Here is a 24,629-nt window from a genome sequence, read left to right as displayed (position 1 = left end):
AGGATGTATTTCTCAGTATAAGCATCACATACCTGAGACTCTTTTCTCTAACAATCCAATGAAGTGAAGTCAGGTGAATCAGTTTTAATATAGGGAGTGTCATTAGTTCTTGAGGAAAATTGTTTTTATTTATGCCACGTGCACTGAGATAGAATGAAGAACATCCATACAGAACATGTTACATGTAAGTGTAAAAGGGAAGAGAAAGGGATAGTACAGGGAAGGGAAGAGCAATAACAGAAAGCAGAAGCTAGTGTTAGAATTACAGGAATGTGTAGACAGAAAAGCTGCCAGAGCCATGATGAGGGAGATTGAAAAACTAGAGTTCGTTGATATCGTACAAGAGGTCCATTCAACTGTCTGATAAGAGTGGGTCCTTGAGCTGCTGGTGTGTGCTTTCAAGTTTTCTATCTTTTGCTCAATGGGGGGGGCAATGAAGAGAGAATGAATGGGGTGTCAGGGATTTTTGATTAAGGTGGCTGCTTTCCTATAAGCAGCAGGAAGTGTAGACAGGGGGGCTGGATTCACATCTCTGTGATTTGGTGTGGTTGCCGTGGTAATGGAACCAAGGTGTCAAGTGAGGTGGAGTGGATATGAACGCAGTTGTGATGGAAGTGATTGTCAGAGCATGGTCTCCAAGGGATGAATGGCCTGGTTCCCATGCTCTGTTACTAACCTCCCCCATGTTCCTCCTATTCAAAGTGAGTACAAGTGGAAACTGACATTTGGGATTTATTTATTTACTGATTGATTGATTGATTGAGATGCAGTGTGGAACAAACCCTTCCAACCTTTCAAGCCTCCCACTCAGCAATCACTGATTTAATCCTAGTCTAATCACAGGATAATCTACAATAACCAATTTACAATTAACCTATCAACCGGTATGTCTTTGGACTGTGGGAGGAAACCAGAGCATCCGGAGGAAACCCATGCAGTCTTTGGGAGATTGAACAAACTCCTGACAGGCAGCTGTGGGAATTGAACCCGGGTCGCTGGTACTGTAAAGCGTTGTGCTATCACTGTGCTACTGTGCAGCCTTGAATGGTGAGCACTCTGCTCGTTATGTGAAGCAGCCAGTGCTGAATGTGACTGTATATTCTCCAAAGCTGAAATGAAGACCATCTTTAAGAAACCAGGAGGATACCTCAAAGCTAAATGATGCTTGATAATGCTGTCCTCAAGCAGGGGTGCAGTTGACTCTGCAGGCTATGTGGCTGGTGTTTCCTACTCATTGACGCCAGGTTCAAGTGTACAACTATCCCAGCTACAAATGCACTGAACCATGTAGGGATTGTTGGGGTTCTGGATTTTACCCACATTTTTAATACTTTGAAACTGGTTCTGGGTTCACTTGTTGGAGTTGTACTTACAGAGAGGTGCAACATGGCAACAGGTCCTTTGGCCCATTGAGTCTATGCCAACCACAAATTATCCTTTTAGACCAATCCAACGCATCCTCTTTTATTCTCCCCCCCCCCCCATTCTCCTCAGCTCCTCCTAGGTCCTTCCACCCACCTACACACTGAAGGCAGTTTACTAGTTCAAACTGAAGAATAAATACCGTGCGAGGAAACTCAGCACCTTAGAGAAACCTGCAGAGTTGAAAGTTATGGGGAGAAGGTGAGAGAATGCAGTTGAGAAGGAAAAATAAGTCAGCCATGATTGAATGGTGAAGTAGACCCAATGGGCCAAATGGCCTAATTCTGTTTCATAAATACAGAGATTCTGCAAATGTTGGAAATCCAGAGTAATACACACACACACACACACAATGCTGGAGGAACTCAGCAGGTCAGGCAGCATCTATGGAAGGAAATTTACAGACAACATTTTGGGCTGAGACCCTTCATCAGGGCTGATTCCTGCTCCTACATCTTATGGTGTTATAGTCAAATCTCAGTATTGAACCCAGATTGTTGGATCAGTGAGACAGAGGCCCCATTAGCTGCACCACTGTGCCACTCTTGTCTTTGACATGATCAAAGATCTGTGAAATTTGATTTTAAGACACATCGCTGTTGCTTTTATAAAAATCCCTGTTCCCTCTCTAGTGAATTACTGTTTGACTTTTTACATTGTCACGTTAGTAAACTGAGCCTCTGTGGCATCTCTCATCTCAGGGATGCCACTGTTCTGAAGAAGGGATCTTCCTAGTCCTGGCCAATGTTTATTTTTCAATTTGAATCAATGAAAAATCCAGGATTACTGAACCATTTATGTCATTTCCATGCTTTCCAATGCACAATGATGATTCCTAACTGATTTCAGCTGCCAGCGGAGTATGGTGTGTGGTTTGTGTGGTTTATGCAGTCAGCAGAATTCTTTTTAATTGGAGCACGTGCAGCTTGGCAGTGAAATCATACGAGAATAAATAAGGCAGAGAAGAGGCTAGGAGGTAGAACCTTGCAGCGTAATGACTCGGCGGGTTGTGCTGATGTCTCACAGCTCCTGAATTTGGGTCCTGTCTGGACGAAGCTTGCACGTTCTCCCTGTGACCGCATAGGTTTTCCCTGGGTGCTCTAGATTCACTCACATCCTAAAGACGTGCTGCTTGCTGGCTTAGCTGACTGCTTTCTATCAGCCTGGGTGTAGCTGGGTGGTTAGAGTGTTGAGAGGTGCAAATGGACATGAGGGAGAGACTAGGTTACAGGGAAATATACTGAGGGAATGGTGATTGATCAAGGTCAAAGTAAATGTAGTATCAAAGCACAGTATATATATGTCACCATATTCTACCTTGAGATTCATTTTCTTGCTGGCATTTACAGGAAATCCGATAAAATCTATGAAAAAAATATGCATAAACAAAGACCGAATAACAGCCGATGTGCAAAAGAAAACAATAACACTGAGAACATGAGTTGTAAAGTTGTTGAAAGTGAGTCTGTAAGTTGTGTTCGGCGTTGAGGTGAGTAGAGCTGTCCAGGCGATTTCAGGAGCCCGATGACTGTCCCTGGACCTCCTGCACAGTAGTAGTTGTGAGAAGAGGGCATGGTCTGGATGATGGGGGTCTTGATGATGGATGCTGCTTTCGTGTGGCAGTGCTCTTTAATGGTGCATCATTTCCTTTCCTCCACTATTTTCCCTGTGCAGACTCGATGGGCTGAAAGGCCCACTTCTCTGATCTCATACTCTGCCACAGATTTCGGAATGTGTCTTGCCTTCAGCGTTCTGTACCTGAAAGGTACACGAGGTGATCATGATACCGACAGGGTCTAGTACAGGGGTCGGCAACGTTTACCACTGAAAGAGCCAATATCGACCCATTTCCCACAGAAAAGAAAACACTGGGAGCCACAAAACCCGTTTGACATTTAAAATGAAATAACACTGCATACAACGTTTTTTTTGCCTTTATGCTATGTATAAACAAACTATAATGTGTTGCATTTATGAAATTGATGAACTCCTGCAGAGAAAACGAAATTACATTTCTGCATGCAACAAAAACATTTTGAACTCCGAAAAAAAGACGTTGGGTTGAAGGTTACTCCATAGTTAGCCTACCTTGGATCGAAGAATTAAAAGAAAGCGCGCACTGGCGGGTGTCAGGCATTGGCAGTGGTGATGTATATTAATAGCGATAAAAAACACGTTGTAGCGGTGTGCTACACGCAGCGCTAAAATAAAGACACTGCAGTCAAAGGTAACTTTATTCGAACTAAACAGCCTTGATTTAAAGCCTCCCTCAACCCGTCCTGGTGGGAGCGGATGCTCCAAAAGACACGTACTCACAAACCCCCGTAGGCTATCTCCCTTAGCCGGAATGGTGGTTAATTGTGAGCCGGTTCGGATGTGCCAGGAAATGGGGTCTCCACAATGTTTTTAGATTGTACAAGATCACAATCATCTTCAAATTTCGAATTACATTTCAAAAACTAACAAACCACGGGGAGCCGCAGCACAGAGATGAAAGAGCCACATGCGGCTCCGGAGCCGCGGGTTGCCGACCCCTGGCCTAGTAGAACAGGAAAGCAAAAGCCCAACTATGCAGGGGATCGCTGTCATGACTAGTTTTTTATCAAACTCCTGCCTCAGGCCATTGGACTCTAGTGTGTGCCGGGGGTGGGGGGAGGATGGGAAAGTATCCATCTTGCACTCCACTCAATATTCACTGCTTCACCCTTCTTGTGAAAGGTTTGAATTTTTCATGAAACAACCAAAGCAATCTCAGAGCGCCAGTAAATTTAAATGTATACATCTCAGGATCAATCAACAGAAATGGAAATTGTCCTCGACTGGTGTGTGGGTCCCACAGCTACAATCTATTTGTAGGGTATAATGCAATAGGTCTGTCTGATCGAAAGTGAGCTTTTTATTACGGCTGCAGCTGAAAGATTCAGCTGCTCATTATGACACCCCAGAGATCACTTCAGCTCTTCTGTAATTTATGGCTGAAGCAAATACAATCAATATCTATCCTTCTCAAGTCATTTGCTTTCCCATCTTGTCTCTGACCGCACTCAGCCACTGATTAGATAGCCAGTACTTTTCAATTTGCAGTTGGACGTGCCACGATGGATCAGATCAGTTTTTCTGAAAGGCAGCGGAAGCTGTGTCTTTTGTCATGAAATATCCCTGTGTAGTTGTGGCGTCCAGGATTCCAGACGCACAGCGTAAAATGACTGAAGTAAGAGCAAGTGGGTGATCTGACAGATACTTAGGAATGTCAGGTTATGTTTGACTTTGGCAAAGCCCAGATAAGGCAGCTTAATTTCCTCTCTGAAGCATTTCATTGGGACTGAGGGGCTGCTTAAGGAAAGGAGGAAGATGCCCTTCTTTGGTTCTGTGCCCAACTGAGGTTAATGTGTTTGATGAGGGTAATGTTGACTCTTTGACAGATGGAACAGGAGGGATAGTCAACAGTTTGTGAGATTTCCCACCTCTTAAGCAACTGATACCTGGCCCGGAGAATCACAATACCATGCCAAAAGCTATTTCTGCATTTCAGTGATCATAGGTGAGGGATTTCCAGATATTATTCAGATTTAGATTTATTTTTAGATCTATTTATCACCTGTACATGGAAACATACAGTGAAATGTGTTGTTTGCATTTACAACCAATGCGACCTAGGGACATGCTGGAAGCAGCCCACATACTGACACCAAATGCTCAGCAGAATGACACAGAATACAAAACAAAGCAGAATATAACAAATCTACAACAGAAAAACAAGCTCTTTTACACCCTTGCATGCACCAATTCACGAATGGTCTTCCAAGTCCAGCCTTCAGTCTCTCGGCTTTCAAAGTTCAAAGTACATTTATTGTCGAAATATTTTTACTTTATATAGCCTTGAGACATGCCTCAATACAGAAAGCCGCAAAATAAAGAAACCCAATAGAATCCATTAAAACAAAAGAAGGCCATCAAACAGCCAATGTGCTGAGAGAAAGCTCCAGGGACATGAGGGATATGCTCTCTTCTCGTTATACCACCAGGAAGGAAGCACAGGAGTCTGAAGACCCACAATCAGTGATTCAGCTATTACTTTGCTTCCCTATCAGATTTTTGCACAGTTCATGAACCCATGAACACTACCTTGTTATGCCTTGTCTTTTGCTCTATTTATTTATTTTGTAATTTATATTAATTTTTATGTGTGCACTATACTGCTGCCACAGAACAAATGAAGTCCTGTAAGTTAGTGATAATAAACTTGTTTCTGATTTTTTATCAAAAAGGTTTTTAGAACATTGTTTAGTGTCTCCTTTCCCATAATCCCATAATGGAACTCAGAAATGATTGGTAAGCGGTTTAAGCTTTACAGACGGAAGGCAGGAGAATGGGTTTGATAGAGATCAGCCGTGTTTGAAGGGGGAACAGAGTCAATAGGCCAAGTGGTCTAATTCTGTCCCCATATCTTATGGCCTTACGTTCTATCTCTATGCCTCACTGCCCTCCCGTGCCCTTTGTAAGTGTGTTGGACTGAGGGAGTGGCTGTAAAACAGCAGGTGGCAAAATGGCTGACAAATTCAAAAGTTTCATGTCCTCTTGAGTACTTATGCCTTCAATTCACATAATCAATTTTTAGTAACTTAATTTATTTTTGTATACAGCACATCTGTTAACAGTTGATTATATCTGCCAGTACAGAGCATATATTTGTTTGTGCTTGTCATTGCAAACTGTCTAGTGTAACATACACTGACAAGTACAGTCCCCTGCCAATTGGTATTGTGTATCTCAATCCCTTTCAGAGGCTGATGCAATTTGTGTGCATATGCTAGTTATTATGAATACTCTTGTTAAATGACATTTACACTACCTAAGGTGGATGATTTCAAAGAATAATTCCAACGTTTCAAGTTCAAAATACATTTCTTATCAAATTACATTTACGCCACCATATACAACCCTGAGATTCACTTTACTTGCGGGCATGCACAGTAAATATAAGAAACACAATAGAATCAATAGAAGACTGCCCCCAACAGAACTGACCAACAATCAATGTGCAAAAGACAACAAACTATGCAAGTACAAAAAGAAAGAAGAAAAAAAAGTCATAATAATAATAAATAAGTAATAAATATGAGATGGAGTCCTTGAAAGTGAGTCTACACCATTCAATGATGGGGCAAGTGAAGTTAGCCCATCTGATTCAAGAGCCTGATGGTTGAGTAGTAATAACTGTTTCTGAACATGGCGGTGATTGTTGGTCCAGAGGCTCCTGATTGTAGCAGTGACAAGAGAGCATGGCTTGGAGTTTGGGGGTTCTTGATGATGGATGCTACCTTCCTGTGACAGCGTTCCATATAGATGTGCTCAGTGGTGGGGAGGGCTTTACCTGTGATGAACTGGGCTGCATCTATTGCTTTTTGTAGGCACATCTATAGAAGTTTGTCAGAGTTTTTGTCAGAGTCTTTTTGCAATAGCCTCACAATTACTTTCTTTTCAAAGTAAAAGTAGAATTGTTAAAGTGCGACACAGTGCATTTTCTAATCATGTACTATTTTCTCTTCTTCCTGGAGAGCGCCAATCATGGGATTGCTGGGAATTCCCTGCAGCCTGTTGCTGACACATTTAAGGTATGACCTGAATCTTGATTGGTGTGTTAGGAGTATGTGGGCATGGTTTAGAGGGAAGACATGTCAAGTTTTTAAAAGAATGCATCTCAAACCCTGCTGAGCAGGGAGAAGGGGATGTAATGGGAATGCCATGTTCAAAAAGTAATGATTTAAAGAACCAAAGATTAAATAAAACTTGATAGAGGTGTACAATATGATAAGATGCATAGATGAAGTGGATAGCCAGAGACTACTTCCTGTGGTAGAAATGGCTAATACAAGGGGCAATAATTTAAAGGTGATTGGAAGTAAAATATACAGATAGGTCAGAAGCAAATGGATGTGCTCTCTCTTCAAGTCTTGACCAATATTTATCCCTAAACAAAATGTCTTAATGTGACTGCTTGGGCATTATTTACCAACTGTATGTGGCTTCTTGTGGCATTTAACATGGCTGTTGTATGCCTCATAGTAGTGGCAACACTACTGATCTATTTAATTGGCTATAAAAGACCATCCCAAGAAGAAGATTAGCTTGCAAGTCTGTGTCTTCATTTCTTTCAGATTGGGAAACCTCATGAAAATTTGATCAATGAGACATGAGCGTATCAGTGATTTTGATTAGTTATTTGGTCACTCATTCCTGGGCTTTTGGGGAATTAATTTCACTGTTTAGACTGATTTTGGAAACTGGTCTCTAACAACTGGGATAGGTTAATGGTTATAGTGTGGGAGTTGCAGAAGGACAAGGGGTTAAGTAATGTTCAGGCAAGGGTAGCTTATGGATAGTAATCAGTCAGCCTAAGTAAGAAAGGTCTTTTTAAAATGGTCTTTGATGAGCATAGCTTCCTTTTTAACAATAGGGGACTGGAGCCAATTAGTATAAGCAGTTAAGGTAAGGAAGAAAACAAAGAATTCTAGGATGATACTTACTATTGGCCAGTTACTTGACTAAACCTGAAGTACTTTTGGCCCTTTAATGTAGATTCTATTGGCTATTAGTACCGTATTATCATAGTGTGATTGGTGATTGATCATGCAAATAAGGAATTCGAACATACAGAAGGTTACTAATTAGTCAGTTATCTGTGTCTAAGTAGTCAATTCGGTATAAAAATGGGATTTCTTTGTTCAGACTTCAGAGTAGTTTGGTGAGGGGTCCACACGGCTCTCCTTGTGCACAAGTAAATAATGTATGGTTGAGGAACAAATGTGATTTTTCAGAGTTCAGTTGCTCTGTGACAACAGTAGCACCATGGAATTTACATTGTAATAATTTGCAGTTGACTGTAAATTAGTGATTTTCATGATTAAGTGACATATTAATTTCATGGCATACATGTCAATAGATGAATAGCAATGAAAAGCCATATGGATTGACTCCAATCTTATTTAGTGATTGCTATGAGCCAGAGTATAACTGTGGCATTTAATTTGGAGTTTCCTGGAACTATTCCATTTTAATAAGCTTCCAACGTGAACTGATCTTCCATTGTAGTCAAGAGCTCGTTTGACTTCTGTTAGTCAAGATTAGTCAATGGATGAGAATGTAAGTAGAAATTGGTGGAAAAACTTAGCGAGTCAGGTAGCATCTGTGGAAGTAGAAATAGTTAATTCTTCTCGTCAAAGATTGTCCATGCATGTGACCTAACCAGCATTTTCTGTTTCTATTTTAGATTTCCAGTATTGTAGATTTTTGATCAGCAGACATTAATTCCTATTGGAAATCCCTATTTTTAGTTTCTATGATCTATAGCCATGACCACACTTACACTGGAAGCCATTTATACAGACCACTGAACAACAGAAACCATTAGTTATGATTTGGAGCATGGCCTCCCATTGTGATAATATTGGAGATCAAAATGAAATAAAGAGCAGGCTGGCGTGTGATTGATAGCTGAACACTCCTTACCCAACTTGAAATCTGCTGATGCCCCTGTGTTATAGAACTGTTGTCAAGTTGTCAACCTGCTTTATGAGTGTTGACCAAACCGATTAACAAGAAGCTATTTGCTTCAATGGTGAACTAATCTAGTTTGAAAATATGAACTCAAGTCGCAGGAAAGAAATAGGTGCCTAGAGTTGGGTGTGCTTTATGAAGTTTGCAGAACTCAAAAGTGATCAGGATTGTGTAATCGATAGGATTCTTCACATGCACATATACACTCAGTGGCTACTTTATTAGGTACCTGCTGTATCCTGTCCACTCCAACGTTCAATATATAGTGTGTTCAGAGTTGTTCTTCTGCACACCACTGTTGTAATGCTTGGTTATTCGAGTTACTGTCACCTTCCTCTCAGCTTGAACCAGTCTGGCCACTCTCATGTGACCTCTCTTATTAACAAGGCATCTTTGCCCACAGAACTGCCCCCATTGGATTTTTTTTTTTGTTTTTTTTGCACCAGTCTCTGTAAACTCTTGAGACTGTTGTGCATGAAAATCCCAGAGGATCACCAGTTTCTGAAATACTCAGATCACTCTGTCTAGTACCAACAGTCAAAGTCACTTAGATGACATTTCTTCCCCATTCTGATATTTGGTCGGAGCAACAACTGAACATCTTGAGCATGTCTTTTATGCATTGAGTTGCTGCCACATGACTGGCTGCACTGATTAGCAGGCGTACAGATGTATCTAACAAAGTGGCCACTGAGGGTAAGCTCAAACATTAGGTTTCTAAAAGGAATCCAGATATGTTTCACATCTATAATGAAATCTGTCCTCCAAAAATTGTTCATAGAAAGTAATGAATGATTTCCTCCCAGGAGAATGCACTCATATATATATATATATATATATATATATATATATATATACTGGGGAAGTGATAACACATGGTTGCCACAGTGTCACTGCTGGTAGAGCTGCCTCCCAGCTCTCGTGACCCAGGTTCAGTCCTGGTTTCAGGTTCTGTCTATTGTGGAGTTTGCATGCTCTCCCTGTGACCACCTGAGTCTCTCCCAGGTGTTCCAGTTTCATCCAAGAGATCTGTATTTTGTAGGCCATTTGGCCACTGGGAATTACCTGACTGTAGGTGAGTGGTAGACACTTGGGAGAACTAGAATGTGGGGAAAACAAAAAAATGGATTTGTCCAAGTGGATAGGGCATGTGTGGACTTGGTGGGTTGAAGGGCCTTTTTCTGTGCTGTAACAATATAGAACTTAGAACACAGACAATACAACACAATAGGTCCTTCAGCCTATGATGTTTTGACAACCCTTTAACCGACTCCATCATAAATCTAACCACTCGCTCCTACACAGCTCATAATCCTCCATTTTTCTTTCATCCATGTGCCTGTCTAAGAATCTCTTAAATGTCCCTTTTGTACCAACTTCTACCTCTACCCACAGCATTGGTCTAGGCACTTACCACTTTCCATGTAAAAAAACCCAACCCTGACGTCTGCCCTAAGCTTTCCTCCACTCACCTTAAAAGGATGTCCTCTGGTATTGGCCATTGTAACCCTGGGAAAAAGTCACTGGCTTTCCACTCTATCCATGCCCCTTAAACTCTTATACTCCTCTATCAAGTCATCTTTGATTCTCCTCTGTTCAAAAGAGAAAAGCCCTTGCTTTTCCCCTACTGTGCAAATTGCCTCAGGCACTTACATGCCCTTAGTGTACACTGATTTTTGCCTAGCATCAGACACACAGTTAATGACACAGGGGTTGTGTAGTTTTGTGAATGGCCAGGGAAATATGGAGCTTCTGGGAGGGTTGGGGGGTGTTAGATCAAAGCAGAAGGTTGGGTAAGGAGATGTCAATTTTAAAAAGGAATGCAATTCTCAGAACATTGGCCATTTATTCCCCTCCATAGATGCTGCTTGACCTGTGGAATTCCTCCAGCATTCTGTGTGTATTGCTCAAGATTTCCAGCATCAGCAGAATCTCTTTTGTCTCTGCAGTGTCTTGGCCACTTCCAGTATCATGAGTTCCATTCACTGATCACAGCTCAGCTTATCCTTACTGTGAGCTCCATCATCAGTCACCATCCAGTGGATGAGCCATGGCTTTATAAAGACATGGAGTCGTACTGCATAGAAACAGGTTCTTTGGCTCACCATGTCCATACTGACCCTACATGAACCCTATTTACCTGTATCAGATCCCTAGACTTGTGATTCAGGCTGATTTAGGAATGGCTTGTTTCTCTCAGCTGTCAGATATGTGAAACTGATGTCTTAGCAGAGGCTGTATTTCAAATGTCATTAGAAACAGGGATGGTGCTGGAGGACTGGCGTATTGCTCATGTGGTTCCATTGTTTAAAAAGGGTTCTAAGAGTAAACCTAGCAATTATTGGCCTGTAAGTTTGACGTCAGTGGTGGGTAAATTAATGGAAAGTATTCTTAGAGATGGTATATATAATTATCCGGATAAACAGGGTCTGATTAGTCAACATGGATTTGTGCGTGGAAGATCATGTTTGACAAAACTTATTGAATTTTTTGAAGAGGTTACGAGGAAAGTTGACGAGGGTAAAGCAGTGGATGTTGTCTATATGGACTTCAGTAAGGCCTTTGACAAGGTTCCACATGGAAGGTTATTTAGGAAGGTTCAATCGTTAGGTATTAATATTGAAGTAGTAAAATGGATTCAACAGTGGCTAGATGGGAGAATCCAGAGAGTAGTGGTGGATAACTGTTTGTCAGGTTGGAGGCCGGTGACTAGTGGTGTGCCTCAGGGATCTGTACTGGGTCCAATGTTGTTTGTCATGTACATTAATGATCTGGATGATGGGCTGGTAAATTGGATTAGTAAGTATGCAGATGATACTAAGGTAGGTGGTGTTGTGGATAATGAAGTAGGTTTTCAAAGCTTGCAGAGAGATTTAGGCCAGTTTGAAGAGTGGGCTGAGAGATGGCAGATGGAGTTTAATACTGATAAGTGTGAGGTGATACATTTTGGTAGGACTAATCAAGATAGGACATACATGGTAAATGGTAGGGCATTGAGAAATGCTGTAGAACAGAGTGATCTAGGAATAATGGTGCATAGTTCCCTGAAGGTGGAATCTCATGTGGATAGGGTGGTGAAGAAAGCTTTTGGTATGCTGCCCTTTATAAATCAGAGCATTGAGTATAGGAGTTGGGATGTAATGTTAAAATTGTACAAGGCATTGGTGAGGCCAAATTTGGAGTACTGTGTACAGTTCTGGTCACCGAATTATAGGAAAGATGTCAACAAAATAGAGAGAGTACAGAGGAGATTTACTAGAATGTTACTTGGATTTCAGCACCTAAGTTACAGAGAAAGGTTGAAGAAGTTAGGTCTTTATTCTTTGGAGCATAGAAGGTTGAGCGGGGACTTGATAGAGGTATTTAAAATAATGAGGGGGATAGATAGAGTTGACATGGATAGGCTTTTTCCATTGAGAGTAGGGAGATTCAAACAAGAGGACATGAGTTGAGAGTTAAGGGGCAAAAGTTTAGGGGTAACACGAGGGGGAATTCCTTTACTCAGAGAGTGGTAGCTGTTTGGAATGAGCTTCCAGTAGAAGTGGTAGAGGCAGGTTTGGTATTGTCATTTAAAGTAAAATTGGATAGGCACATGGACAGGAAAGGAAAGGAAGGTTATGGGCTGAGTGCAGGTCAGTGGGACTAGGTGAGAGTAAGCATGCAGCACGGACTAGAAGGGTCGTGATGGCCTGTTTCCATGCTGTAATTGTTATATGGTTATATAAATGTCCATAATCTACCTCACTATCTTAGTTCTCTTTTTGTACTACTTACTTATATATATTTCTTACTGTGGTTTATAGCATATTTATGTATTGCACTATGCTGCTGCCATACAACAATGTATTTCATGACGTATTGTATGTCAGTAGCAATAAAATTGATTCTGATTCCGAAATGATTGTTCAGATGCTTCTTAAAAATCTTGAGAGTGCCTGTGTCCACTACCTATTCCAGGATCCAATTCCGCCTCAGATCCCCTCTAAATCTCCTATTTCCTTATGTCCTCTTGTCTGAGTGACTTCCACCAAGGGGAAAAAGACCTATATTCCCCATTACTTTGTACAGCTCTGTCAGAACACCTTCAGCCCCTTCTGCTTCTTGGGAAACAAACCCGGTCTATCTAGTCTCCATGGTTACTGGGGGCAGGAATGAGCCCATTAAGTCTATTCCTCACAAGAGGGGAGAGTCCAAACACAAAGGAGGAGACCAGACCCCCTCCCCACATTCCCCCTCACATCCATGCAAGTTTTGTGTGCTTCTGTACAATGGAGCTAGAGCTCTTTAGTTCTGACTCACTTCTCAGCTGACAGCGTGGCATTAACTCAATGTGGAAACCACAGTAGCACAGCATTTAGTGTGAAGCTATTCGGCTCGGGACATCAGAGTTCAGAGTTCAATCGCAATGTCATATGTAAGGAGTCTGTACGCCCTCTGCTCGGAATGCATGGGTTTCCTTCGGGTGTTCTGGTTTCCTCCCACGTCCAAAGAGGCAGATGTACCAGTTAGCAGGTTAACTGGTCATTGTGAATCATCCCGTGTTTAGGCTAGGGTTAAATCGGGGGTTGTTGAGTAGTATGCCTCAAAGGACGGGAAGGGTCTATTCCGCGCTGTATGTCAATAAATAAACAAACAATTAAATAAAGCACGACACTACTGTGCCACCCCAAAGGGCCAAAGAGTCTACTGTGCTGTACTGTTTCATGCTCTAAAGGTTATTAGTGGAGTAAGTAAATTTATGTATTATCAAATGACATATATGTCATCTTACACAACCCTGAGATTCATTTTCTTGCAGGCATTCATGTAGAACAAAGACATAAAATAGAATCAATGAAAAAATACACACAAACAAGACTGACAAACAACCACTCTGTAAAAGAAGATAAACTGTGCAAATACAAAAAATATAATAAATCAATAAGTGATACTGAAAACATGAGTTCTCACATTTTGGATGTTGCTGTTGCCAAGGACACATTGGATAGCGTTGAGAGAGAGTTCAAAAGCTTCCGTGGGCAGTTGACACATTTTGTGTACCACAGTTCCTGAGAAGACATTGAATTGTGCATGATTAGGCAGCTGGCAAAAGCCAATAAAAAGAAGTTAGGTTTAAGCAGAACTGACATTTTGGGAGCAGCCATTGTGTGAGTGGGCCAGTGTAAGAGTGGGAACTGAGGCTTTAGCTCATTGAGGCTTCGGCAAGGAGGGACATAGGCCATAGTTAGATTTTAGTTTGTTCTTTATCCTTTCTTTGTTATTTCATATTTAGAGTAGTGGGGATGCCAGGCAGGATCGTGGGATGTACCTTTTGTGAGATGTAGGAAGGAAGGGAGATCTCCAATGTCCCTGATGTCTGCACTGCAATAAGTGCATCCAGCTGCAGCTTCTAATAGACTGTGTTAAGGAGTTGGAGCTGGAACTGGATGAACTCCGGATGAGGGGTTGATTGACAGGACATACAGGGAGGCACTTACACCCAAGGTGCAGACGCAGGTGACTGTCAGGTAGGGGGAGAAGGAATAGGTGACTCCTGCAGGGTACCCCGTGTCCATTTCCCTCAACAACAGGTATACCACTTTGGATACTATTGGGGGAGGATGACCTTGCAGAGGAAAATCACAGCAGCAAGATCTCTGGCACTGAATCTCGCTCTGTGGCTCAGAAATGAAGGGCGGAGAAGAGGCAAGCTGTGGTGAAGGGAATTTGTTGGTTAGGGGAACAGAAAGGAGGTTCTGTGGATGAGAACAAATTTTCTTGATGGCATGTTCCTTTCTGGATGTGAGAGTCAGGGACATCTCAGATCGTGTCCACAGCATTCTTAAGTAGGAGGGTGAGCAGTGGAAAGGTTTGCTAGTGCTGCACGGAGTGGTTTAAACTAGAGTTGCAGGGGGATGGGAACCAGAGCACCTGAACAGATAGGGAGTGGTTGCAGAGAAGGATGTTGTTAAGCCTACCTACAAAGTCAGGAATCAAAAAGTTGAGCATAGTGGGCTATTGTTCAGACTTGTATATATTTCAGTGCAAGGGGTGTTTTAGGAAAGGAGGATGAGCTCAGGGCATGGATCTGCACGTTGAATTATGACATTATAGCTATTAGTGAGACTTGGTTGCAGGAGGGGCAGGACTGGCAGCTCAATGTTCCAGGGTTCTGTTGTCTTAAACATGATAGAGTGGGAGGGATTAAAGGAGGAGGGGTGACTTTACCAGCTCCTGAAAATGCCATGGCAGTGCTCAGACAGCACTGGAGAGCTCATCTGGTGAGGTTTTATGGGTAGAACTGAGTGAGGACTAAGATCACATTACTGCTATTATATTATAGACCACCAAACAGTCTGTGGGATTTAGAAGAGCAAATTTGTAGAGACTTCACAGACTGTTGCAAGAAACATAGGGTTGTGATAGGAGGTTAATTTGATCTTCCACATATTGACTGGAAATCCCATTCTGTAAAAGGGCTGGATAGGAAAGAGTTTGTCAAATATGTTCAGAAACGTGTCCTTATTCAGTACGTAGAAGTCCCAACTAAAGAGAGTGTGATACTAGATCTCCTATTAGGGAATGAGATAGGGCAGGTTACAGGAGTTTATGAAAGGGAACACTTTGTATCTCGTTTTCATAACAATTAGTTTCAAGGTAATTATGAAAAAAGGATAGGTCTGGTTGCTGTGGTTAAGATTCTAAATTGGAGAAAGGCTAATTCTGATGGTACCAGAGGGGATCTGGCAAATGTAGATTGGGACAGATTGTTTAATTTGCAAGACAAAGAAGTGCATAGCAAATATGGGCAAGTTGGAACAAATAAGGGACTTGAGGAATATAGGAAATGCCTGTTTCTATATTATAAATTCAATGCAACATCTCACATCCAAACTTTCAGAAAAATTGGAGCTGAATTTACCTCTTTCCCGACTTTGTGCTTTTCAGGCGAAAGACCTTGACATCGAAATGGTTAAAACTTTAGCAAAGAAGCCAGTCGTTAACCATGATTTTGGCATGGTGTTCACTGATCACATGCTCATGATTCACTGGACATTATCTGGAGGCTGGGAGAGACCACGGATTCAACCTATGCAGAACCTCTCGCTGCACCCTGCGGTATCGGCCCTCCACTATTCCGTGCAGGTAAGCTGGCGGACAGGAACTTGGCTTTGTTGGTTCAAATGGAGTGCACAAGTATGGTGAGGTACAGTTACAATGAAAAACTGGCTTGAAGCATCACCACGGGCAGGTAGATACAAACACACAGAAAACATAAATTATCCAAGACAATGAGGAAAGGGACTGTGCAAAACAAGTTATTAATGCAAAACAGCAAACACGAGGAAATCTGCAGATGCTGGAAATTCAAACAACAACACACACAAAATGCTGGTGGAACACAGCTGCCTAGCCTGCTGTGTTCCACCAGTATTTTGTGTGTGTTGTTATTAATGCAAAAGCCAAAATCGGAGATAAATTCTTCTGTTGCTGAAGTACTGTAGGATAGAGTTAAGCAGGTTGGTACTAGAACCTGTTGTTGGCAGGAAAGCAGCTGTTCCTGAACCTGGAGGTGTGAGACCTCAGGCTTCTGTACCTCCTGCCCAATGGGCAGCAACATGACCCAAATAGTGAGCTTCCTTGATGATTGATGCCACCTTCTTTTTTGCAGCACCTCCTGTAGCTGCTGTCAGTGGTAGGGAGAGTTTTGCCTGTGATGGACTGGGCTTTGTGTATGTTGCACACTAACCTCTGCAGTCTCTTCTGTTCCTGTGTGTTGGAATTGCCATACTAGGCAGTGGTACAACCAGTTAGGATAGTTTCAACAGTGCATCTGTCGAAGTTTGTTAGAGGATGTGGGACTTCACTGTTTAGTTGAAAGCACATTTTGTCCCGAATGGGAAGGTGGAAGATTTGCATCACTGTGGGGACATTATCCAGTCTAGCAATACAAGGTAATACTGAGAGAGCCAGCAATGCTGTCATTCAGGTGAAACATTAAACTGAGGCATCATTGGACCCACTGAGGTGTTTGAAAATGATCCCTTGGCAGATTAGATAACTGAGCAGATTGCTTAGTCATTATTACTGCTGCTAGTGGGATCTTGCTGAGTATGAAGTGAATCATTGAGGATTGTAGATATGCTTGGAGACAAGTGACCATCTCTGACTTTTAATCTCACACTTATACCAATTCTGCATTATTCTTCCCAGACTCCAGTCAACTGCCTGCTACATTCTACCCCTCTCCTGTACACTAGTGACAATTTTTGGTGCATGGTTGCATGTCTATGGAACGGGGGAGATACCTGGAGTACTCTCGGAAGCCCATGTAGTCGTGGGGAGAGCATGCAGACTCCACATAGAGAGCACCAGAGGTCAGGATCTAACTTGGGTTTCTGGCTTCAAGAAGCAGTTGCTAGCTGCTCCAGTTTTCCCCATCCCCTCCCCCCCCACATATGTTTTCTCTTGGGCAGCAGTTTTTTTGAACTTAGTAACTAGCCCTATGTAACAGCCAGCTTGTCAGCATCATACAGATGAGAGCAAAAAGACTAAATAAACCCATCAAAAAGGCTGGATCCGTCCTTGGCTACAACCCAGACTCTTTTGAGTTAGTGATGGAGAGGAGGTCACAGAACAAACTGTTATCCATTATGGACAATGTGGCACATCCTCTCCATGACCAACTGAATAAGCAGCAGAGTGCCCTTTCCAACAGGCTTGTTCAGCTCCACTGTCACAAGAATTGTTACAGAAATTCTTTCCTACTAAATGCAATAAGCATATACAACAGTTCATCTCTGTGCGACAGGAGAACACATCATAGTACAATAGTCTCTGTTTCATTATTGCGTACATTATTATTGCACATTAGAAAATTATTGTTTATATTATTATTCTATACTTCATTATTAGTTAATATTATTATTGTATTTATTATTTTAATATGTTATTATTGGTAAGTGTGTATTTAAATGTTGCTGTTGTAACGAAATAATTTCCCACTCGGGATCAATAAAGTACTTATTATTCGGAGAGAAACTGATTCTCTTCAAGGCAAGTGGAACATGCAGATACCATTAATATTTTGGATTGGGGCATTACGGGTGTTCACACCATCACAGGCATAAGACAGAGGAGCAGAATTAGGTCAAGCCTGCTCCGCCCTTCCATCGTGATTGATTTATTTTCCCATTCTCCTGCCTTCTCCCCGCAACCTTTGCCACCGTAACCAGTCCTGGAATGGTGCTGCTAAGCAGCCTTCTTGATCCACTGCATTCCTGGTGAACAAGCTCCCATGGTGATCTCAGTCATCGAGTTGACAGCGAAGGACTGGCGAGAGACTTGCAGGTCAGCGTGTCTGTGACCTGGAGGGGAACTGTCAGGCACTGGTGCTCCTCTGCACCCACTGCCAGGGTAACAATCAGATGGATGGGTACTTTGCAATGGTGCAGGGTGATTATAAGCGAAGGGATTTCAGATCCCTCAGCAACTCTCCTCCAAGTTTAATTCATCCCGAGCCACTCAGCAGATGGCTTAAAAAGCATTTTGCACTCTGGGTATCATTTAGGGCTTTGAATCTAGGAGCTAGGGCACTGTTGTTATGATAAGACTGCACGTGGAGAACTGCGTACAGTTTTGGTCACCCAATTATAGAAAAGAGGTGGTTAGACTGGAGAGTGTGCAGAGAGTTACAAGGATGTCACCAAGACTAGGGGCAGTGAGTTATAGGGAGGGGTTGGCCAGGTGTTGTCTTTATTCCTTGGAACATAGCAGGATGAGGGGAAACTGTTTAGAATTATGAGAGGCACAGATAAAGTGGATGATAGAAGGGCAGGGAGCAGAGGTTTAGAAGGGGACTGCGGAGTAACAGTTTTACGCGGATTTGGGTGAGCTGCTGGAGTAAGTGGTTGAAGTAGTACCTCAGTATCATTTAAAAAGCACTTGGATAGGCACATGGAAGGGCAGGGCTTGAAAGGATAGGAGCCAAATGCAGGAACTTGAATTAGCTGGGTGTGGTCGGCATGAACCAGTTGGACTGAAGGGCCTGTATCTCTGCTGTTTCGCTATAAGGCTGTATGACTCTAAATTAGTGGTCACCAACCCGTCGATCTTTGAGACTTTCCCAGTAGATCCCAAAAAAAAAGAAAAATAAATACACAAATACTGTTGAGAGATTGTTTCTGGGTTGCGGGTTTAGTTCCATTCTTTCTGCCCAGTGCGCATGTGTGTAGCTCCCCCACACTACACAGTGTACTTCAGTGGTCCCCAACCACCGGGCCGCGAGGAAACAATGTGAGTCAGTTGCACCTTTCCTCATTCCCTGTCACGCCCACTGTTGAACTTGAACCCATGCGAGGTCATCAGTCGCCTAAACACAGTGATACCCTCACGCCAGGGATCACCGGTTGGCCTCGGGCGGCCGGCGGGAAGTGCCGTCGCTACTGGGCTGGAGCGCTGCCTCTAAACCTGTTTAGCACACCGAATGTTTGTGGGCAACCTGGTGCTAAAATATTCATAGACGACCTAATTCAGGCTCAGCGTTTCATAAGTATCAGAGCAAATATGTGCTGCGATCTACTGAAACAAACTTTTGTCGGCCGATAGATCCTACGGGGGGGGGGGGGGCAGGTGCTCTGTCGCACTCCCCGCTTGGTCGGCCGCTCGCTCCGGACCGCGACCGCTGCGGCCCCAGTGAGGTAACCTCTGATCCTGACCTTGTCCTGTCACCTGGCCAAGGCGTCTGGCGGCAGGCGGGCTGGAGGCTGTCTAATGAGGCAATGAAGCCCTCAAAACTGCTTCAGTACCTTGAGTCCAAGCACCCTGCACTTAAAGACAAACCCACTGAGATTTTTCAGCGGAAAAATCATGAGCAGTGCGGGACAGAAGCCGAGAGCCGCGAAAGCGGAATAGACTGGACATAAGGAACCTGCTTCAGGTATCGCTGTATTCCCATTGTGTTCAACACCACCCCCCACCGATCGACGGGTCTGCAAGAATATTGTCAATATTAAACCGGTCCGTGGTGCAAAAAAGGGTGCGTACCCCTGGTGTTTATGACTTGATGTATGCTAACGTTAAGGATGCGTACAGCTCCTCTCCCCTCCCCCCACTGGGAAGGTCAGATCACAACCTGGTGCATCTCAAACCCTGCTACGTGCCTCTGGTGAAGAGTAAACCTGCAACCTCGAGGTCAGTGAGGAAATGGTTGGGGGAGGCTTATGAGGCACTCCAGGGTTGTTTTGAGGTGACAGACTGGCAGGCCCTCTGTGAGCCACATGGAGAGGACATTGATGGGCTCACAGAGTGCATCACTGGTTACATCAACTTCTGTATGGACTGCAATGTTCCGGCAAGAACTGTCCTTTGTTATTCAAATAACAAGCCATGGGTAACAAAGGACATTAAGGACATCCTGAACGCTAAAAAGAGGGCGTTTAGAGATGGAAATAGGGAGGAGCTGAGGACAATACAGAGGGACCTGAAAGCCAAGATCAGGGAGGCTAAAGACAGGTATAGGAGGAAGCTTGAGTGGAAACTCCAGCAGAACAACATGAGAGAGATCTGGAGTGGGATGAGGACCATCACTGGGTTCCGGCAAACTAGCAACAGAGGAGCTGAAGGCAGTGTGGACAGGGCTAATGAATCTTCAAGAGATTTGACACTGTGGCCCCTGCCCATCCCCCACATGATTCATCTGTTGTCGACCCCCATCCAACACATACTCCACTCTCCTCTCCTACCCCTCCTCACAGCCCCCCACCCTGCTCTCATGACTACACCTCTCCCCCACCTGATACCACCACGGTGGGCTTCACAGCTGAACCGGTGAGAACGTCTCCACCCAAGCAAGGCTGCAGGCCCGGATGGTGTCAGCCCCAGGGTGCTCAAAGCCTGTGCCCCCCAGCTATGTGGAGTACTTCACCATGTCTTCAACCTGAGCCCGAGTCTCCAGAGGGTTCCTGTGCTGTGGAAGACGTCCTGCCTCGTCCCTGTACCAAAGACGCCGCTCCCCAATAGCTCCAATGACTACAGACCGGTGGCATTGACCACCCACATCATGCAGACCCTGGAGAGACTTGTTCTAGAGCAGCTTCGGCCTATGGTTAGGCCACACTTAGACCCCCTGCAGTTCGCCTACCAGCCCCGACTAGGAGTTGAGGATGCCATCGTCTACCTGCTGAAACGTGTCTACGCTCACCTGGACAAGCCGGCAAGCACTGTGAGGGTCATGTTTTTTTACTTCTCCAGTGCGTTCAACACCATCCACCCTGCTCTGCTGTGTGAGAAGCTGACAGTGATGCAGGTGGATGCTTCCCTGGTGTCATGGATTATTGATTACCTGACTGGCAGACCACAGTACGTGCGCTTGCAACACTGTGTCAGACAGAGTGGTCTGCAGCACTGGGGCTCCACAGGGGACTGTCCTGTCTCCCTTTCTCTTCACCATCTACACCTCGGACTTCAACTACTGCACAGAGTCTTGCCATCTTCAGAAGTTTTATGATGACTCTGCCATAGTTGGATGCATCAGCAAGGGAGATGAGGCTGAGTACAGGGCTACGGTGGGAAACTTTGTCACATGGTGCGAGCAGAATTATCTGCAGCTTAATGTGAAAAAGACTAAGGAGCTGGTGGTGGACCTGAGGAGGGCTAAGGCACTGGTGACCCCTGATTCCATCCAAGGGGTCAGTGTGGACTTGGTGGAGGATTACAGATACCTGGGGATACGAATGGACAATAAACTGGACTGGTCAAAGAACACTGAGGCTGTCTACAAGAAGGGTCAGAGCTGTCTCTATTTCCTGAGGAGATTGAGGTCCTTTAACATCTGCTGGACGATGCTGAAGATGTTCTACGAATCTGTGGTGGCCAGTGTTATCGTGTTTGCTGTTGCGTGCTGGGGCAGCAGGCTGAGGGTAGCAGACACCAACAGTCAACAAACTCATTCGCAAGGCCAGTGATGTTGTGGGGGTGGAACTGGACTCTTTGACAGTGGTGTCCGAAAAGAGGATGCTGTCCAAGTTGCATGCCATCTTGGACAATGTCTCCCATCCACTCCATAATGTACTGGTTAGGCACAGGAGTACATTCAGCCAGAGACTCATTCCACCGAGATGTAACACTGAGCGTCATAGGAAGTCATTCCTACTTGTGGCCATCAAACTTTACAACTCCTCCCTCGGAGTGTCAGACACCCTGAGCCAATTGGCTGGTCCTGGACTTATTTCCACTTGGCATGATTAACTTATTATTATTTAATTATTTATGGTTACATTGCTATATTTCTTCACTATTCTTGGTTGGTGTGGCTGTAATGAAACCCAATTTCCCTCGGGATCAATAAAGTATGTCTGTCTGTCTGTTATTTCTTCTTCCGGGTTGCGGGATTTTACTTCCAGTCTTTTCTGCCCCAGTGCGCATGCGTGTAACTGATGTGTGGTGGATTTCGCCTTTTACTTAGGCCGAGGTGGGGGATCTTGGGCTTGAAAAGGTTGGTGACCACTATTCTAAATGGATTACTGGGCAGTTGTGCAGGCAAATTCCTGCTCTCTCCACTCACACACAAAGGACTTGATATTCTGTGCTTGTTGCATCCTCTAGTGGTGGTTAGCTGGTAGAACAAGGGTGATGCTCTACTGAAAGAAAGGACTGGTATTAAAGCAAGGCTTTTCACAACCTTGTGATCTCCCAAATCAGCCTGTAAAATGTAGGCGTGTTGTGCTGTTGATAGGCGGCAGCCAGACCTTGCACAGCAAGATACCACAGCATATCCGAGCTGATGGTTAACTTGCTTCCAGCAATCAGGGAAAAATCAGAAATCAAAATCAGATGAATTCTCACTGACACAAGCCATGATGTGTGACAGCAGTAAAGTACAAGACGTAAAATTACTGCAAGTTACAAAAGTCAACAAGTAAGTTGTGCAAAATTGGGATAGTGTGGGATAGGTCAGAAATCTGACGGCCGAGGGGAAGAAGGTGCAGCTAAAATGTGAATTGTGGCTCTTTATATCACATGAACACACGTCGATCTGTTCAAACCATCGATCTGCACTTCATACTACAGCACGTCAACTCCCCTGGAATATATGTCAGGATTCTCTTCATCGATCTCAGTTCATCCTTCAACTGCTGGGCACTTCCGGTAAGATGGTGGCATATTTGATCGCAGTGGCTTCTATAGGGACAACTGAAGACGTCATGGTCTCTTTTAAATGTATTTGTTACGATTCCAAGACACTGCTGGATATTAAGAGCTTAAAGTACTGCAGGTCTACCCCGTCAGCGAGTTGCTCCAGACGGAGCTGGACTAGGTGTGGATTGTGCTGCCTGCTGCCTGTGTCAGAGAGGGATCAGAGGAGTCGGTGCGTGAAGACAGTGTACAATCTCAACAGCCAGTGTTGGTCTTAGCCGCTTTTCTTGTGATTGCAAAACCCTTTTGGGCAGTGTTAATGTGGAATGATTCGAGCTGCAGTGCCACCTGTTTACAGCCACCCATGAAAGATGTGCTAAAGTCGGAGGTGGTGTGGTGGGGCACTCAAGTTGGAGTTGGTGCTGACCCCAGTGTTCGATGAGCAGAAGACATGCCATTTTGTGTTTGACTGCAGACTACTGCAACACTCGTGGACTCAGGGTCTTGGACTATATCTATATTTTGTGTGACAGTATTTTACTGATACCGTATATGTGGTGGAAAGCGGCCAGTGAGTGAGTGGGCCAGTGAAGGAGTGGAGATTTGAGGCTTTGACTCGAGAGGTTTCGACGAGAAGAGGCGGAGGACGAGCTTCACTCCAAGTGAGTAAGGCCAGGTAAGTTCCTTTCAAAGGAGAAAGTTTCAAAAGTTGAGTTAAGCATTGGGTAGGTCATGGCAGCTGAAATCGGCCCCATGGTTTGTTCATCCTGCAGCATGTGGGAAATCAGGGATACTTCCAGTGTCCCTGACAACTATGTGTGCAGGAAGTGTGTCCAACTGCAGCTTCTGGCAGACCGCATTGAGCGTCTGGAGCTGCGATTGGATTTATACTGGAGCATCCGCGATGCTGAGAAAGTCGTGAATAGCACTTTCAGTGAGTTGGCCACATGGCAGGTAAAGGCTACACAGGCAGAAAGGGAAGGGGTGGCCACTAGACAGCGTAGCAGTAGGCAGGTAGTGCAGGAGTCCCCTGGGATCATCTCCCTCCTAAACAGATATACTGATTTGGATACTGTTGGGGGAGATGTCTCATCAGGGGAAGGCAGCAGCAGCTGAGTTCATTGCACCATGGGAGGCTCTGCGGCACAGGAGGGAAGGAAAAGGAGTGGGAGAGCTATAGTGATGGGGGATTCGATTGTAAGGGGAATAGAAAGGTGTTTCTGCGGCTGCAAACGAGACTCCAGGATAGTATGTTGCCTCCCTGGTGCAAGGGTCAAGGATGTCTCTGAGCGGCTGCAGGACATTCTGAAATGGGAGGGTGAACAGCCAGTGGTCGTGGTGCACATAGGTACCAATGATATAGGTAAAAAATGGGATGAAGTCCTACAAGGTGAATTCAGGGAGTTAGGAGATAAACTAAAATTAGGACCACAAAGGTAATAATCTCTGGATTACTACCAGTGCCACGTGCTAGTCAGAGTAGAAATAGGAGGATATTTCAGATGAATACGTGGCTTGAAAAATGGTGCAAGGGG

The 24,629-nt window shown here is 44.1% G+C and overlaps 1 protein-coding gene across 7 annotated transcripts in view; it reads left to right on the top strand.

Moving 5' to 3' along the window:
• The window catches only part of LOC132403894 (branched-chain-amino-acid aminotransferase, cytosolic-like), a 227,456-nt gene that overhangs the window by 139,194 nt on the left and 63,633 nt on the right, over nt 1–24,629 (top strand). For 4 of the 7 annotated variants that reach the window (XM_059987696.1, XM_059987699.1, XM_059987701.1 and 1 more), the window contains 2 exons: nt 6,981–7,037; nt 15,907–16,104. In XM_059987696.1, the coding sequence (XP_059843679.1) occupies nt 6,981–7,037; nt 15,907–16,104 (255 nt within the window). The remainder of the gene's footprint in view (nt 1–6,980; nt 7,038–15,906; nt 16,105–24,629) is intronic. The other 3 variants (XM_059987703.1, XM_059987702.1, XM_059987698.1) reach the window with 1 other exon arrangement.

Source organism: Hypanus sabinus, chromosome 13, assembly GCF_030144855.1.
Source record: "Hypanus sabinus isolate sHypSab1 chromosome 13, sHypSab1.hap1, whole genome shotgun sequence".
NCBI classification, from domain to species: domain Eukaryota; kingdom Metazoa; phylum Chordata; class Chondrichthyes; order Myliobatiformes; family Dasyatidae; genus Hypanus; species Hypanus sabinus.
This window is presented reverse-complemented; position numbering and strand designations above follow the sequence as displayed.